At 45.3% G+C, this 15,994-nt stretch overlaps 1 protein-coding gene across 3 annotated transcripts in view; it reads right to left on the bottom strand.

Moving 5' to 3' along the window:
* Positions 1-294: 294 nt before the first annotated feature.
* The window catches only part of RAI14 (retinoic acid induced 14), a 117,008-nt gene continuing 101,308 nt past the window's right edge, over positions 295-15,994 (bottom strand). For all 3 annotated transcript variants that reach the window (XM_048503380.1, XM_048503382.1, XM_048503381.1), the window contains 6 exons: positions 14,803-14,863; positions 11,804-11,922; positions 6,926-8,455; positions 6,088-6,237; positions 3,147-3,212; positions 295-2,758 (listed from right to left, as the gene is read on the bottom strand). In XM_048503380.1, coding sequence (XP_048359337.1) covers positions 2,657-2,758; positions 3,147-3,212; positions 6,088-6,237; positions 6,926-8,455; positions 11,804-11,922; positions 14,803-14,863 — 2,028 coding nt within the window. In that variant the 3' untranslated portion in view covers positions 295-2,656. The remainder of the gene's footprint in view (positions 2,759-3,146; positions 3,213-6,087; positions 6,238-6,925; positions 8,456-11,803; positions 11,923-14,802; positions 14,864-15,994) is intronic.

Raw genomic sequence — 15,994 nt, 5'->3', positions numbered from 1 at the left:
GTATCAGAGGACTTCCTGCCTTTTCTTGTCCCAGTCAAACATACGCTGTCAAGGAAGTTTTCTCTCTCAGTTCCAGTCCTGCTCTGGCTACTGTGACAAATTGAGTCAGGGTAGGAACCGTTTCTTCAGATAAATGTTCAGGAACTACAATTCCCATCAGCCTCTGTCAGCATGGCCAATTGGCCATGCTGGTAGGGGCTGATGGGAATTGTAGTTCCTGAACATCTGGAGAGCCGCAGGTTCCCTAACCCTGAAGTAGATGAATCAAAGCAAGAATAAACACAAGAGTTTTTCTTTCTTTTTTCTTTTTTAAAAAAAGACCATTTATTTGTTGAATAAGGAAACTTTTGTAAAATTACATAAAGGACAGTCACTAAGCTATAGCGTACAATTTCCAATGTCTCACAATGATAACTGTAATAAATATACGTAAAACAAGGTAAAAAGCTAAGGTTTTTGTCAGGCAATCGACAAAAATGGTTCCTCAAGTTTTATACTTGGCAGCATTTTATTGGCATACTTTAGATTTGTTAAAAATTGTTTCTGTAAGTGCTGCAGCAAAGTTTTCACATTTCTTTGGAGCTTTTCTTTCTTTTTTTCAGGAAAAAGGCGTCTAACTACAAAATACTGTCCAAAATTAATAGGAATTAGTTAAAACCAGGGAGAGAAAAATATCGAGGCCTAAGAAATCCTATGAAATCTATTTAGGTGTGGCCACAGTTTTTAAAAAAGGCAGGCAGTGCATGAATCCGTGACCCTGAGGCACTGGAGATTCTGTACGGTTCCAAGTCTGGATACTTACAGAATACTGGCAACTTCTGCTGCAGCCTTAGCTCTGCCAGTAGGCATAAAACCAGCACTAGAGCGGGTGCTCTATGTAAAGAGATATGCCAGTCACAACAGTCCTTCCCTTTAGTGCATATCTGTGTGGCACGCATATGATTCAGGTGTTCTTTCCCATGGTGCTCTGATAAACCAAGAATTTGTGTACTGTACCTCTGCTGATTATTTTTCAGTTTTCCTTAAAGGCTTTAAATGAGGCTCTTAGATTCTCAACATTGAATTTTTTGTAATATGGAAATGCTCCTGTACCCAGAAACTTTTGCTAGCCCCTGGGATTTTTAGTTTTGAGCAGTTTTTCCGTCTAAGAATTCATGGCGTCTTCTGAAATCTACAATTCTCACAATGCTTTGGGAGGGGCCACAGTACTTAAACAACAGGTTTCAAAATTGGCATATAGTGTAAATCTGCAATGAAAAACAGCAGGCGAGACAGGATTAAAACATGACTGTACTAAAATGTGCTAGTAAATGCTGGGCTTTTCCTGGGTATGTGTGCCTATATATCACACAAATAATAACAAGCATTTGCTTTTCCTGCTAGGCGTCTTTTAGAAAGAGAAATCATTTCCAGGTGCACAGCCCCGTAAGTACATAAATAATGTGGCAACCAGCACTGTGAAATGAAGCACAGGTAATACAAGACCATCTTGTGTTTCCAGTTGTTACAGCAACATTTGGCATTCAAAAACCAACAACAAAACACAACAGAGCACAGGGAGCCGTTCCTCATCCTTCCTTATTGGGGCTACTTTAACAGTCTTGTCTAGACAAGGTAGGGAAACAATATCCTGCACAACTGCTGGTACGCTGGGGTAAGCGAGAAAGGCAACAAGTCGGAAGCGTTCGATAATAACACCCATCGCGAAAGTGGGAGGGAAGGTACATAGCAAATGGCTTTAGTTACAAAAAACGTTTCTAAAACTGAGGGCCAGTAAAAATATATTGACGAGAAGATCTTTTACAAAAATGAGGTTAGGAACCGTGAGACAACAGCGCTCACTGTAAACATCACGAGTTTTTCTGTTCGGATCCCTTGGTGGTTATTCAAAACTTTCGTTTTTCTCCTCCTGAGCTCCACGGCCACCAGTGCTGCGAGGATTTGCATAGATAGCTTGACCTACTACTGGGTTCAGAAACTGAGGTTTTAGCTGAGTTAGCAGTTCGTTTATTGGATTTAGTAGACGACGACACTTTATGTTACCTAGTGTTACCTAGCTTGGTACGCATTGATGGTCCACGTAAAGATAAAGACACGCTGCGGCTCTCTTCAGCCTGCCGGTTGCCTAAGAAACTTGGCTTTTTCCTCCTTTCAGTTAAAAAGGCCCAAAAAGGTCTCACTGACAAATCAGAAGTTGCATCTATCATACCCAACATCTGCAGGTTGTAAATATATAAAGTGGAGTCTCCCTGTTTTGATAAGCAGGAACTGAATAATCAGACTCCGCCTCTACCCTACACCCCCCCGCCCGCGCCCGCCCCCGCCCCCCGGTGCAACTGGGCATACTGGAACTTCCATGGTTTGCTCCAGTCCTTCAGAATAACAGGAAAAAGCACTGAGATGCTTCCTAATTCTGCAGGTCAAACTCTGACCACCCCTGATTTTAAAAGTCATGGCAATTTTTGGAGAAACACACCCCGAAAAGAAATTCTGGAAACTTTATGGGAGCAATGAGGGGGAAAAAGGAATGGTGTTTTAGCTCATGGGGCATGAAAACGAAATAAGAGGAGGGGCAGAGACCGACGAAAGTTCCTGGCAAGGGGTTTGCCGAAGAAATTTCGTTTTAAGGCGAATTTCCAAACAAGGCAGCAGCACCTCAGGGATCAACAAAGACAGTTTCATTTTTCTTCTGCGACTGGCTTTTGCACATGGTTAATATCTGCTTCAGCACTTTCTGGACATCTTCATCCATTTGGCCCTAGAAAAGTTTGAAAGAGGAAGGAGAAAAACCATGGGCATTAGCAACCTGGGAAAAGCGACATCTGGGCCCTCGCTATTACTGCAAAATTTTCTTTCTCAATTTCAATCAAACCAGACTTTTACGAAACGTCATTTAAAAAACACCACCTCCTTTCACATGCTTACGAAAGAAAAGGGACGCTTTGTATTAGAGCAAGGGTGTCCAACTCTGGCGCTTCAGATGTTCGTGGACTACAATTCCCATCAGCCCCTGCTGACATGGCCAATTGGTCATGCCAGGCTGATGGGCATTGTAGTCCATGAACATCTGAAGCTCTGGAGTTGGACACCCCTGTATTAGAGAATCAACCAATCCACGGGAACACTTGAAAAAAAATGTCCTTTACCTGAACAGCATAGAGGAGATGGGTCCTGTAAACAGATACTATCTCCTGGTGTTGCTTCTTGGTTTCCTAAAAATAAAAGATTATTGGGTCAAGGTACACACATGTATAGAATCAGCCATGTGCTGACATTCCAGAAGGTTCCACAATTACTGAACATCATCTATACCAGTGGTTCTCAACCTTCCTAATGCCACGACCCTTTAATACAGTTCCTCATGTTGTGGTGACCCCCAACCATAGAGGAGCGGTGTCTCGGTTCCTAAGACCATCAGAAATATGTGTTTTCCGATGGTCTTAGGCGACCCCTGTGAAAGGGTCATTCGACCCCCAAAGGGGTCGCGATCCACAGGTTGAGAACCGCTGATCTATACCATGATTTTTGAGCCCTTTTGAGTCTCCTTACAGGAGAGAAAGGCAGGGTAGAATTCCAAACTCTTCTTCTTCTAAAGGACCCATCAACCTGTTCTTTGTGGCAACGGGTCCGAGGGTCCTTTGCAACCGAAAGGGTTACATCTAGTTATGGATGCATGTGGCTGAAGCCCAATTTGTACTTCAGTCCTGGGCGAGGTCTTTATTTTGTAAGCGGAGAACACAGGAAATCTAAAACAATCTGTGGTGGGATCCAAAAATTTTAGTAACAGGTTCCCATGGTGGTGGGATTCAAACAATGGCGAAGCGCCAATGGGGCTGGGTGGGGCATTCCGGGGGCGTGGCTGGGCATTCCGGGGGCGGGGCATTAATAATTTCTCTGTTACTGTAAAAAACTCTGACTGTAAAAAAAAAGTTCCTAATTTCCAGCTGGTATCTTTCTGTCCATAATTTAAACTCACTATAGCAAGCCCTATCGTCTACTGCCAACAGAAACAACGACTTCTCCTCCAATTGACTGCCTGTCAAATAAATACTTTCAAATACTTAATTTTGTTTCTAGAAATCAAAAGAAGGATACTTTCCTTAAACAAGGAACTTTACCATATTTGTAAAACATGTTTTTAAAACAGCCCAACAGGGAGAATTATCCCGTTTTCTACCTTCGCTAACCAGCCACAAGGGAAACAACAGGACTTTATGATTTTTGGACCTAATGGAATTTCTAACGGAAAAGCAGACCCAGTTAGTAACCCGCTCTCGGCACACACAAATAATTAGTAACCCACTCTTGGGTACTGGTGAGAACCTGTTGGATCCCACCTCTGGATACCAGGCAAGGACGCCAGATTTTACTACAGCGACAGTGGCTTGACCGCATGGCTTATCAAGGATTAAAAATATCATGACTTAAGCAATCCGGCAGTGAATCCTGCATGCAAGCTTCCAGATTGATTTAAAAACAAATATATTCTTCATTGCAACTCGAGAACCAGACAAAACCAGTCTCCTCCCAACGAGGGGTGGATTCTTGCCAAGGAGGCACAGCCAAATCACGAAAAGAAGCACAACTTATTTCCTGATTCCTGTTTTCTTTTCCAGGGACGAGTTGCTACAAGAGCCGGCCGTGGTACAGATCTGTACTCTCTAGAACAGTGGTTCTCAACCTTCCTAATGCCGCAACCCTTTAACACAGCTCCTCATGTTGTGGTGACCCCCCAACCCTAACATTTATCCAGTTTACAGATGGGGAACACTGATGCAGAGAGTCTTAGGCGACCCCTGTGAAAAGGGTCATTTGACCCCCAAAGGGGTCGTGATCCACAGGTTGAGAACCGCTGCACTAGAAAGACAGACGACGGATGTCACAACTCCTCCTCCTCTATGGGAAATACGATTACTTTTTACTTTCCCTGTTTACCTATTATGAACAACTTCACAAAACGGAGAATTGGTCTGTTCCAATCTTGCACTGAGCACATGAGCAAGACTGAATGGATGGCCGGTTCGCACGCAATTCTTCCCCACTTCAAGGAAAAAAGCAGGGCTAAGGAGTTCATTCCAGAGTGCCCTGCTCATATAGAACAACCCTGGCCCAGCAAAAAGGACACATTTCCTCTGCACTGTGGAATGACTTCCATAGTGCATGGAGAATGGCTAGATTTTAAGGGTCACTTATTTGAAGAAGAGTAGAAGAAGAGTTGGATTTATATCCTCCTGTTCTCTCCTGTAAGGAGGCTCAAAGGGGCATACAAACTCCTTTCCCTTCCCCTCTTACAACAAACACTCTGTGAGGTAGGTGGGGCTGAGAGAGCTCCAAAGAACTGTGACTAGCCCAAGGTCCCCCGGCTGGCGTGTGTGGGAGTGCACAGGCTAATCTGTGCTCCCCAGATAAGCCTCCACAGCTCAAGCGGCAGAGCGGGGAATCAAACCCGTTTCCTCCAGATAAGGGTACACCTGCTCTTAACCACTACGCCATTTGCTCCACTTATACCCACTTTCTCCCCAATAGTTGTGGTGCAGTAGTCAAGAGCAGGTGCACTCTAATCTGGAGAACCGGTTTGATTCCCCTTGTGCACTCCAATACATGGCTGCTGGCTAGTCACAGTTCTTCGGAGCTCTCTCAGCCCCACCCGCCTCACAGGGTGTTTGTTGTGGGGGGAGGGGGAAGGGAAAGGAGATTTTCAGCCCCTTTGAGTCTCCTTACAGGAGAAAAAAGGGGGGGGGGTATGAATCCAAACTCTTCTTCTTCTTCATGTTATCCTCACAACCATCCTGTGGGGGTGGGTTAGGCTGAGCGTGTGTGACTGGCCTAAGGGCACCCAGAGAGCTTTTGCAGCAGAACGGGGAGATGAACGTGGGTTTCTCAGATCCTAGTTGGACACTCTACTACATTACATTGGCTTTCTCTGCCCTCCTTTCCCGAGGAATCCCAGCAAATACTGCCTGCTGCTTCCTGAAGAGTTTGAGGAATATTTCAGTTCCTGCTTTCACTGTGCAGAAGAATTGCAGCAGCCGAGCAGAAAATAAACAGAGCTGCTCATCTGCAGAGCCAAAAAGACTATCCACTTACAATGAGCTGGTTTTGTAGCTGCTTGACTTGCTGTTGCAGGACCTCCAGCTGCTGGCTTTGCCTTTTCGGGGTACCAGTCGAGTAGGAAAGTTGGGAGAGGCTGTTCAGCGCTTCCTTTAATTTAGAAACTTCCTTAGACATGTCATTGATCTGGTTAGAGGAGAAAAAGAAAAGATGGATGCATTTAAAAGGAAGAGCCACCCAGCCATTTGCATTCACAAGTTGCATGGGGTGGAGTCTCCTTCTTTGGAGGTTTTTAAAGAGAGGCTGGAGTGCTCATGTGTTCCTGCATTGCAGGGGGTTGGACCGGATGGCCCTTGGGGGCTCTTCCAACTCTATGATTCTATTATCTCAGGTAGTAGGCTGGAAAGCTCTCTCTGCTTCAACTCATGGAGAGTCTCTGCCAATCAGGGCAGAGAGGGTTAGATGGACCAGTGGTCTGACTCAACGTGTACAGCATTGTGTGTGCCTAAGTTGCAAAATCTAAAAGAAAAAAACATCCCATTAAAAGATGCCTTTGTTTGAAGTGGAACTGGGCAAATTTTGTAACACTCTTCACCCAAATCTGGTAGGGTCTACAGCAGCCACATAAAATTACATGGGGTTACTGAGGTGGTGGAGATGGATCTGACTCTCAGGCCCCTTCTGCACATGCAGAATAATGCACTTTCAATCCACTTTCGCAATTGTTCGCAAGTGGATTTTGCTACTCCGCACAGTAAAATCCAACTGCAAAGTCCATTGAAAGTGGATTGAAAGTGAATTATTCTGTATGTGCGGAAGAGGCCTCAGCCTGCCAAGACAACAACCCCTGGTTTTGAGGGATGAATCCACCCACCTTTTTATCCTTATCCTCTTCTATTTTGGAGGAACTCTCCGAAGCCTTTTTCATTTCAAGCAGGTCTTCTTGGGCTTGCTGGTACTGATGAAGCAGCCCTTTGATTTCTTGCTCCTTAGCTTCAAGGAGAGTGCGAAGGCTGTCTTTCTCCCCTTTCACTTGTGCAAACTCTTTCCTTAACTGCAAGAGATCTGCAGACAAGCTCTCTTGCTCGTTCATCATGTCCTTCAGTTTCGCTGATAAGCTGTTGACTTCGCCTTCCGTCGAAGACCGCAGCTCTTCATAAAGAACTCTGGGCACCATGGCTTCGCACACCGCTGCCTCCTCTTCTAACAGCTCCCTCTGCAGACGCTGCACCTCGCTCTCCTTGAGAAGCAGGAGCTCTCTGAGCCTGCTAATTTCTTCTCCCGTTTCCTTCACTGAAGTCCTGAGGGCAGTGACCACCTGGAGATGCTCAGTGATGGAGACAGAGTTCTTCTTCTGGGCCTCCACAAGGCTCTGGAGGTGAGTCGCTTCATTCAGCGCCTTGGCATACTGAGCCTTCATTTCCAACAAGGCATTCTCTGCTTGCTCTCTCTGAAAGACCGTGGCCTCCATCATTTTTTCATGTTCGTCCAGTGGTATGGATCCTGCATTGGCCTCTTCTGGGACACTCCTCTTTCTGATGTCTTCAAGTTCTGCCTGGGCTTCCTGGTACAGCCGAGAAAGCTCATCAACTTGTCTCGTGAGTTCACTGATGATGCTGTTCTTTGCCTCTCTCATCTCCTCTCCTTCCTCACTGCACTCTAGTTCCATCAGACTCTTCAGTTTCTCCTGGAGCCTTCTGATTTCCTCCTGACCCTCCTTGTACTTTTCGATTAGCAATGCCTTCTCTTGGTTGATGTTCTCAATGACCAAGCAGTAGGAGTTTTTCATCTCCTCGCATTGTTCAGCTGACACTGTGCCGGCCATTTTGTTCTCGCTCTCTTCCAGCTTTGCCTCTAACTCTCTCACTCTTGCCCTGAGTCTCTCTCCATCTTCTAGTGCTTTCCTCACCTCTTCCTTCAGGAGTTCGATCTCTTCGCATGTCACGCTGAACTCCTGCAGATCAGCCTCTTTGCTTTCTGAAGCAACCAGGCCCAGTTTCATTTGCCTCTGGACACTCAGCACCTCCTTCATAGCTTCTTCGTACTTGCTTTGAGTCTCTTTCAATTTCTGATTAAGGTCTGAGCCATTTTCAGAGATCTCTGAGCTGTTTAGTAAGTGGCCACCTTCCAGCGCTCCAGAATGAAGCTGATTCTCCAAGTGCCGCCTTTTCGCTTCTGAGCTGTCTAGTTTCTTCCGCACTTCCTTCAAGTCATCTTCCAGCTGTTTAATTTTAACTTCATTGTTGCTTCCTTGCTCTTGCTTTTTGCTTGGGGAAGTGCAACTTTTCTCCTGAGCTACCAATGAACCATCACTTAGCCTGTCTGTTGAACGATCAAACTCTGTTTGAGTGGAATGAAAAGAATCCAGTGTGCTATCCATCTCTCCTACTTTGACTGTTTTCACCTTTATGAAACAGCAAAAAGGGTTATTAAACAACTGCATTCAAACAGGAGATAGACATTTCAAATACTCAACAAAAGCAATGAGGAGAGTTTAAAGAGCATGTAAAGAACAGATCTGCATTACTAAATTCAAGTGAATGTGAACCAGAAGAACTATGGGCTGAAACCAGAGATATCATTAAGAAAGAATGCACAAAGACTATTCCTGTAACCAAAAGAAATGAAAAGCCTCGATGGATGACTGACGGAACTCTTAAAATTGCTTAACACAGACAAGAAGCAAAAGTAAAAGGTGACGGAAATAGAATCAGAGATCCAAATGCAGCATTCCAGCAACATGCACATAGAGACCAAGAGAACTACTACAATAACCAGTGTAAAGAAATAAAAGAGAACAACAAAAAAGTAAGAACAAGAAATCAAAGGGAAATTTAAAGCATGGTAAAGGCATACTGAAAAATCAACACAGTAATACGTAACTGAACAGGACAAAATACAGAAAAAATGGGAACAACACACTGAAGAATGATACAGAAGAGATGAAAAAAATGACAAATTCCTTCCAAGAAGAACTGTTTTAGAAAGTGAAGTGAAAGTTGCCCTGAGATCAATTGGGAGAAACAAATCATCAGGAACAGATGAGGTATCAATACGGCTATTCCAAGCCACAGAGATGGAGTCCATCAAAGACAAAAAGTGGAGAACGAGACAATGGTCCACAGACTGGAAGCTTTCAATTTACATACCACTTCTTAAAAAAAGGGAGACATCAAAGACTGCAGCAAATATAGGACCATGTATCAGTTTCTCATATGATGCTCAAAATCTTACAACAAAGACTGTTACCATAAATGGAATTTATTTATTTATTTTATTTTTTCAATTTATATACCGCCCGATCCCCAGAATGAGAACTGTCAGATATTCAAGCTGGATTCAGAAAAGGAAAGGAACTAGAGATCCTACTGCAAATTTATATTGGCTACTGGAGCACGTGAGAGAATTTAAGAAGAAAACCAGCTTGTCTTTCATAACTTGCAGCAACTTTTCACTGAATCATAAAAATCTACGCTGGTTTTAAAAGAAATGGGTGTGCACCTGATTCTTCTGATGTATTCTCGACAAGAAACTACTATTAGAACAGAATATGGAGGAACAGAGTGGTTTCCAGTTGGCAGAGATGTCAGACAGGTTATGTATTTACCTCCCCATCTCTTCAATCTATATGCAAAACATAATGTGAGGTGAAGTGAAAATTGACTGAAGGAACATTAACAATCTAAGATATGCAGATGACATCACATTACAGGAGGAAAACAGTGGAGACTTGAAATGACTACTGATGAAGATTAAAGCAGGACTACAGCTGAACATTAAGACAAAAGTAGTAACTATTGGGAATGACACAACTTTAAGTTCGATGATGAAGACATTGAAACTGTTCAAGATTATCTGTTCCTGGGTTCCATCATGAACCAAAAGGGAAAATGCAACCAAGTAATAAGAAGGAGTCTGAGGCAACCATGAAAAAGTAAGAAAAGATTCTTAAGTGTAAGGATATAAGAACATAAGAACTAGCCTGCTGGATCAGACCATAGTCCATCTAGTCCAGCACTCTGCTACTCGTAGTGGCCCACCAGGTGCCTTTGGGAGCTCACATGCAGGATGTGAAAGCAATGGCCTTCTGTTGCTGCTGCTCCTGAGCACCTGGTCTGCTAAGGCATTTGCAATCTGAGATCAAGGAGGATCAAGATTGGTAGCCATAGATCGACCTCTCCTCCATAAATCTGCCCAAGCCCTTTTTAAAGCTATCCAGGTTAGTGGCCATCACCACCTCTTGTGGCAGCATATTCCAAACACCAATCACACGTTGCGTGAAGAAGTGTTTCCTTTCATTAGTCCTAATTCTTCCCCCAAATGTCACGGGTAACCAAGATTAACGTAATTTCTGTGTTTCAAACCATAGTATTCTCCATTATTTATTCATTGCATTTATAGACTGCCCTCCTCCAAAAGGGCAGAGGTATGGGTGTGAAAGCTGGACAATGAAGAAAGTCGACATGGTCAAAGTTGATTTCTTTGAAATACGATGTTGGAGATCAGTTTTACGGATACCACTGACTGCCAAGAAGATAAATACTGGTAAGTGGGTTCTAGATCAAATGAAGCCTGAACTATTCCTAGGAGTTAAAGTGACTAAACTGAGGCAATTGTACTTTGGTCATATTATGAGAAGATAAGAATCACCATTGGAGAAGACAATAAATACTAAGAAAAGCTGAAGGCAGCAGGAAAAAAAGGAAGTTTCAATATAAGATGGATTGACTCAATAAAGGAAGCCATGGCCCTCAGGCTGTTTCTGCACAGGCAGAAAACAGCACCCTAGGGACGGTAAAAACACCATCCCTGGGGCAATGTTTGCACAGCTGCCTCGGCTGCAGCGCAGCAGTGCCGTACTTGCTCTACCCCCAAACAGTGCGAAAACGCTGCTTTCAAAACTCGCTCAATGAGCAAGTTTTTTTAAAAGCAGTGTCTTCCACTCAGTGCCGAGCGAATGGCATCGGGTGGAAGGTGGCGTTTTCCCCACACCGCTTCCCCCCCTCTTATCTCCTCTCAGCTGCCGTCACTGTAGAGAGGCCAGGGGACACGCACCCATAGCCATGGTGACGCCTCCAGGGATGGAAGCCAGGAGGTGTGTCCCCTGGCCTCTCTACAGCAACGGCATCCAAGAGGAGGTAAGAGGGGGGGGGAAAGTGGCATGCCCTGTGTGAAGGCAGCCCCATGGGCCACTGGGGTCATTTGCAGAATGGTGTGCGAACGGCCCCGGGGTGGTGGTGCACTGACTGCAACTATGTCGGTGCACCCCCACTCTCTCGCCCGTGCAGAAACAGCCTCAGTTTACAAAACCTGAGAAAGGCTGTTAAGGATTAGGACACTTTGGAGGTCATTAATTCAAAGAGTTCCCATAAATTGATGGCACTTAACATACACACTTTTGTTTTATTTTGAGTTGAAGCCAGTTCAAAAAGGAGAAGAGGAGTCTGGATTTATACCCCACTTTCTCTCCTGAAAGAAGACTCAAAGGGGCTTACAATCTCCTTTCCCTTCCCCCCCCTTCCCACAACAAACACTCTGTGAGGTGGGTGGGGCTGAGAGAGCTTCGAAGAGCTATGACTAGCCCAAAGTGACCCAGCTGGCATGTGTTGGAGTGCACAAGCTAATCTGGTTCCCTAGATAAGCCTCCACAGCTCAAGTGGCAGAGCGGGGAATCAAACCCGGTTCTCCAGATTAGAGTGCACCTGCTCTTAACCACTACACCGCTGCTGCTCCTTAGTAAGGACATACATACCTGCAGTTTTTCTTGCAATTCCTTATTATGCAAGGTTAAAGAAGCAACTTTTGCATGTAACAGTAGAAGCAGTTCTTGTTGGTCTGTCTCTGAACTCATGTCCAGTGAACTATCAGCGCCTATACAAATAAGAGAAAAGGGAAGGGAAATGAGAAGGAACGGGATCATTTTTGAGCTGGGGAACAGCAATGGCCAACCTGTGACTTAGACTGGGGACTCTCTGGTACAAATCCTTACTCATCTGTTTGCTTTTAGTCTAACTTACCTCACAGTTGTTGCAAGGATAAAATGGGGGAGGGGGGAGAGAACCATGAATTTTGTACTGAGCTTATTAGAAGAAGAGCAGGATTTTTTAAAAAAGTGCTATTGATAAAACTGGTTTGAAGACTGGAATCTGCTCGTTTTCACTGCAACCTACTCAGTAGCAACTAGACATTTAATTTACTGGGGAAAATATTTGTGGGCCCCTGGTAGCCAGGAGCAAACAGAACCAAAGGGCCGTTGCGGGGTCCATTTTGCTTGGGTTTAGAAGAAGAAGAAGAAGAGTTTGGATTTATATCCCCTCTTTCTCCTGTAAGGAGACTCAAAGGGGCTTACAATCTCCTTGCCCTTCCCCCCTCACAACAGACACCCTGTGAGGTGGGTGGGGCTGAGAGAGCTCCGAGAAGCTGTGACTAGCCCAAGGTCACCCAGCTGGCGTGTGTGGGAGTGCACAGGCTAATCTGTGCTCTCCAGATAAGCCTCCACAGTTCAAGCGGCAGAGCTGGGAATCAAACCCAGTTCCTCCAGATCAGAGTGCACCTGTTCTTAGCCACTACGCCACTGCTGCTCCCTTAGGCCACACCTGTTGGCATGAAAGCCCATGGCAAGACAGGGGGTCAGGTTCTGATATATGCCTTACCAGTCGCTTCTCTGTCAATGTCATAGCCAAATGCCAAATCTTAATTCTGGATTTGGATACTAAAAAAAACCCCTCGGCTTGCAACATTCCTCTCCACCCCACCCCCTAATCAAGTATGCAGGGCAATGAGCAATGCCTTTTCTGAAGCCTCAGTCGATTCAATCTAGAGGACAAAGCTGCTGTCTCGGAACAGCCGCACCAGCCCTCATCTTAACCAGGAATATGCAAAAGCCCCACACTTTCCCTGGCTTCTTTCTCTCTCTAGCTCAGTGGTTCTCAACCTGGGGGTCGGGACCCCTTTGGGGGTCGAACGACCCTTTCACAGGGGTTGCCTAAGACCATCGGAAAACGGTCTTTTTATATTTTATATATACCGATTTTACAGTTGGGGGTCATCACAACATGAGGAACTATAGGAAAGGGTCGCGGCATTAGGAAGGTTGAGCACCACTGCTCTAGCTGATTTAATCACAACCAGAGGCGTATCTAGGCAAACTGGAGCCCGGGGACAAAACCTGAGTTTGGCGCCCCGCCCCCCCGTATGGGCGGCCACCCTCCCCCTCCCATGACCAAACAATGATTTTTTGCACCAGCTCACAAAACACCTCCCACTCCCAGCAAAACATACATGGCTCTTTCCCCACCAACTCTCTTTCCTAATTTTGTCCTCACACCAACCCTATGAGGTAGGTTGTTAGCCTGAGAAACAGCTCCAAGCCAGTGCAAGTGGGTATTAAGCATGTAAATTTCTTTTGGTGAATGCGCAGAGGACTTTAAGGCAAGGATACTCACTCAGTGGTTTTGGAGCCACATGTGGTTCTTTGACACACCACCTGTGGCTCTTCTGATCACTTTTCCACAATGTGGAATCCACACCATACTCCAAGAAAGTGGGCAAGGCAGTAAGGCTTGTGGTTGGCAGGTCATTGCTACCTTGAAACAGCTACTGATACCACAGGGACTGGCAGGAGGGTAATCTGCTAGCTTCCCTGAGCTATGGGCCTTGTGCCGGAGATGCAACTGAAGCACCCACCCTCTCCAATAACCCCCTCCCCCACACTCTTTCCTGCATCCTGTTGGGAAATGTGACAGCCAGTTGCAGATAAGAGAGTCAGTCACTCAAGAAAACTGGATACAGTGAAGGTGGTTTTTTTACTTCCACTTCTCCACAGGCAGATTGCTGCCATCCACACATCTTGGCAATCTCACTCTCTCACCTGAGCTATCGTGCCTCCTTTTGAGGAGAGGGCAAGAAGGCAAAAGAGCAACCCTTCCCCTCACTTCAGGTTCAAGGGTCAGCTAAGGTTGAACAGTGGGAGGGAGAGGCAGGCACAGAGGTACTGTGGTAACAAAAAGGTTATAGTATATACATGTAATATTAGTAGTTCTATATCCTATATTATTGTGTAGGAGAATTTAGTGGGGAGGCACACAGGGCCTACAACCAAAGGTGCATCTAGAGAAAATATAACCCTGTGCAAAATCTGAGTCGGCGCCCCCCCCCCCCCCCCGTATGGGCGGCCACCCTCCCCCATCATGACAAAACAACTTTTTTGGCACCAGGTCATCTCAAAGTCACCATCACATTAAGACAAGTCTCTTGGTTTGAAGTCACTGTATGGACCGGGGGGGGGGAAGGAGGAGGGGGGATTTTCTGCCTCCCCCATGTGACTAAATGGCTGCAGCCAGGGGATATTTGACCCCATATGTCCCCGAGCGGTATGCCCCTGCATACAACAGTCATGCTGCTCTTCTGGATGGCAGTAAATGGGAGTGTGGCTTTCCACGAGCCACAGAGGGAATGCCACAGCTTTATAACATGTTATCAGATGTTGCCCAGTGATTCACTAAGAATCACCAAGACTGCCCCTGGCCATAGAGGTTGCAAGTCAAGGAATCCCATGAAAAGTTCCCCACTGTCCTACCCGACACTACCTTCCCCCGATATCTTTTGCATTTGATCCAATAGGCTGCTGTTAGCAAAAGCTCACAGTACCAAATATCAGTGGCAGTTCAGGTTCTAGTACCTAGCTGATGAAGGGACTGGAGCAGGAAGGCCACGAAGGCCTCCAGACCGAGCATCTTTCCGGCCCCTTACCTGTAGTGCTAACGCTCATCACGTCCTTTCTGTCACCGTGAACTGCACTGCTCTCCTCTTGCTGAAATACAAATGCACAAACGCCGAAGCTGACTTAGGAGACAAATTTCTACTGACAGAAACATTTGCAAAACAGGGAAGTCTCCTGGGAGGATTGACTGACAGAATTCAGTTGCCACCCAACTACAGATTATTGCAGTTTAGTAATTGGTTAAAGAACTGATTAAATTTAAATATCTGCATACGATTTAACTTTCTATACAGATGGCCTTATGAGATACTGGAAGATATGTGCTATTAAGAGCCAGCATGGCTTAATGGTTAAGAGTGGCAGATTCTAATCTGGAGAAGCAGGTTTGATTCCCCACTCCTCTATGCGAAGCCTGCTGAGCGACCTTAGGCCTGTCACAGTTCTCTCAGAACTCTCTCTGCCCCATAGCCTTACAAGGTGTCTATTGTCGGGAAGGGAAGGTGATAGAAAGTCACTTTGAGGCTCCATAAAGGTAGAAAAAAGAGGGTATAAAAACCAACTCTTCTATTTATGGTGCACTTAGACTCAATTTCATTGACAAAGCTCCTGGGATCTACAAAGGTCACACTTGTGCCCTAGATCCTTGCCCATCCTGGCTTCTAAAATCATCCATCCATCCATCCATCCATCCATCCATCCATCCATCCATCCATCCATCCATCCATCCATCCATCCATCCATCCATCCATCCATCCATCCATCCATCCATCCAGCCATCCATCCAGCCATCCATCCAGCCATCCATCCAGCCATCTATTTATTTAAATTCCATTTTTAGACTGCCCTCCCCTGAAGGGTTCAGGGCGGTGTACATCCATATCAGATAATAATAAATAACAGTAAAAACAACCCAATAACAATTTTAATCCACAGTTCAACAATTCCCTATGATAACTGATGGCGACTTATCCTAACTGATGGCGACTTATCTATAACATCTGTTAACATTATAACATTGTGTAAAGACCACATCAATAATCTTTAGTGTATCTATTCTAAATAAATCACTAACTCGAGATGCTGTGATGTGATATCACCCCAGAGGTCAGTAACAACCAGGTGCGTGCACCAGGGGATTACTTTTAACTCGGGGCAACTTCCCTCAACCGCACCCCCACACCTACAACCCCTCCCCTCCAATGAAGCCAATTATTACCCTGC

This window comes from Sphaerodactylus townsendi, linkage group LG07 (assembly GCF_021028975.2).
Source record: "Sphaerodactylus townsendi isolate TG3544 linkage group LG07, MPM_Stown_v2.3, whole genome shotgun sequence".
In the NCBI taxonomy this organism is placed as follows: Eukaryota; Metazoa; Chordata; class Lepidosauria; order Squamata; family Sphaerodactylidae; genus Sphaerodactylus; species Sphaerodactylus townsendi.
This window is presented reverse-complemented; position numbering and strand designations above follow the sequence as displayed.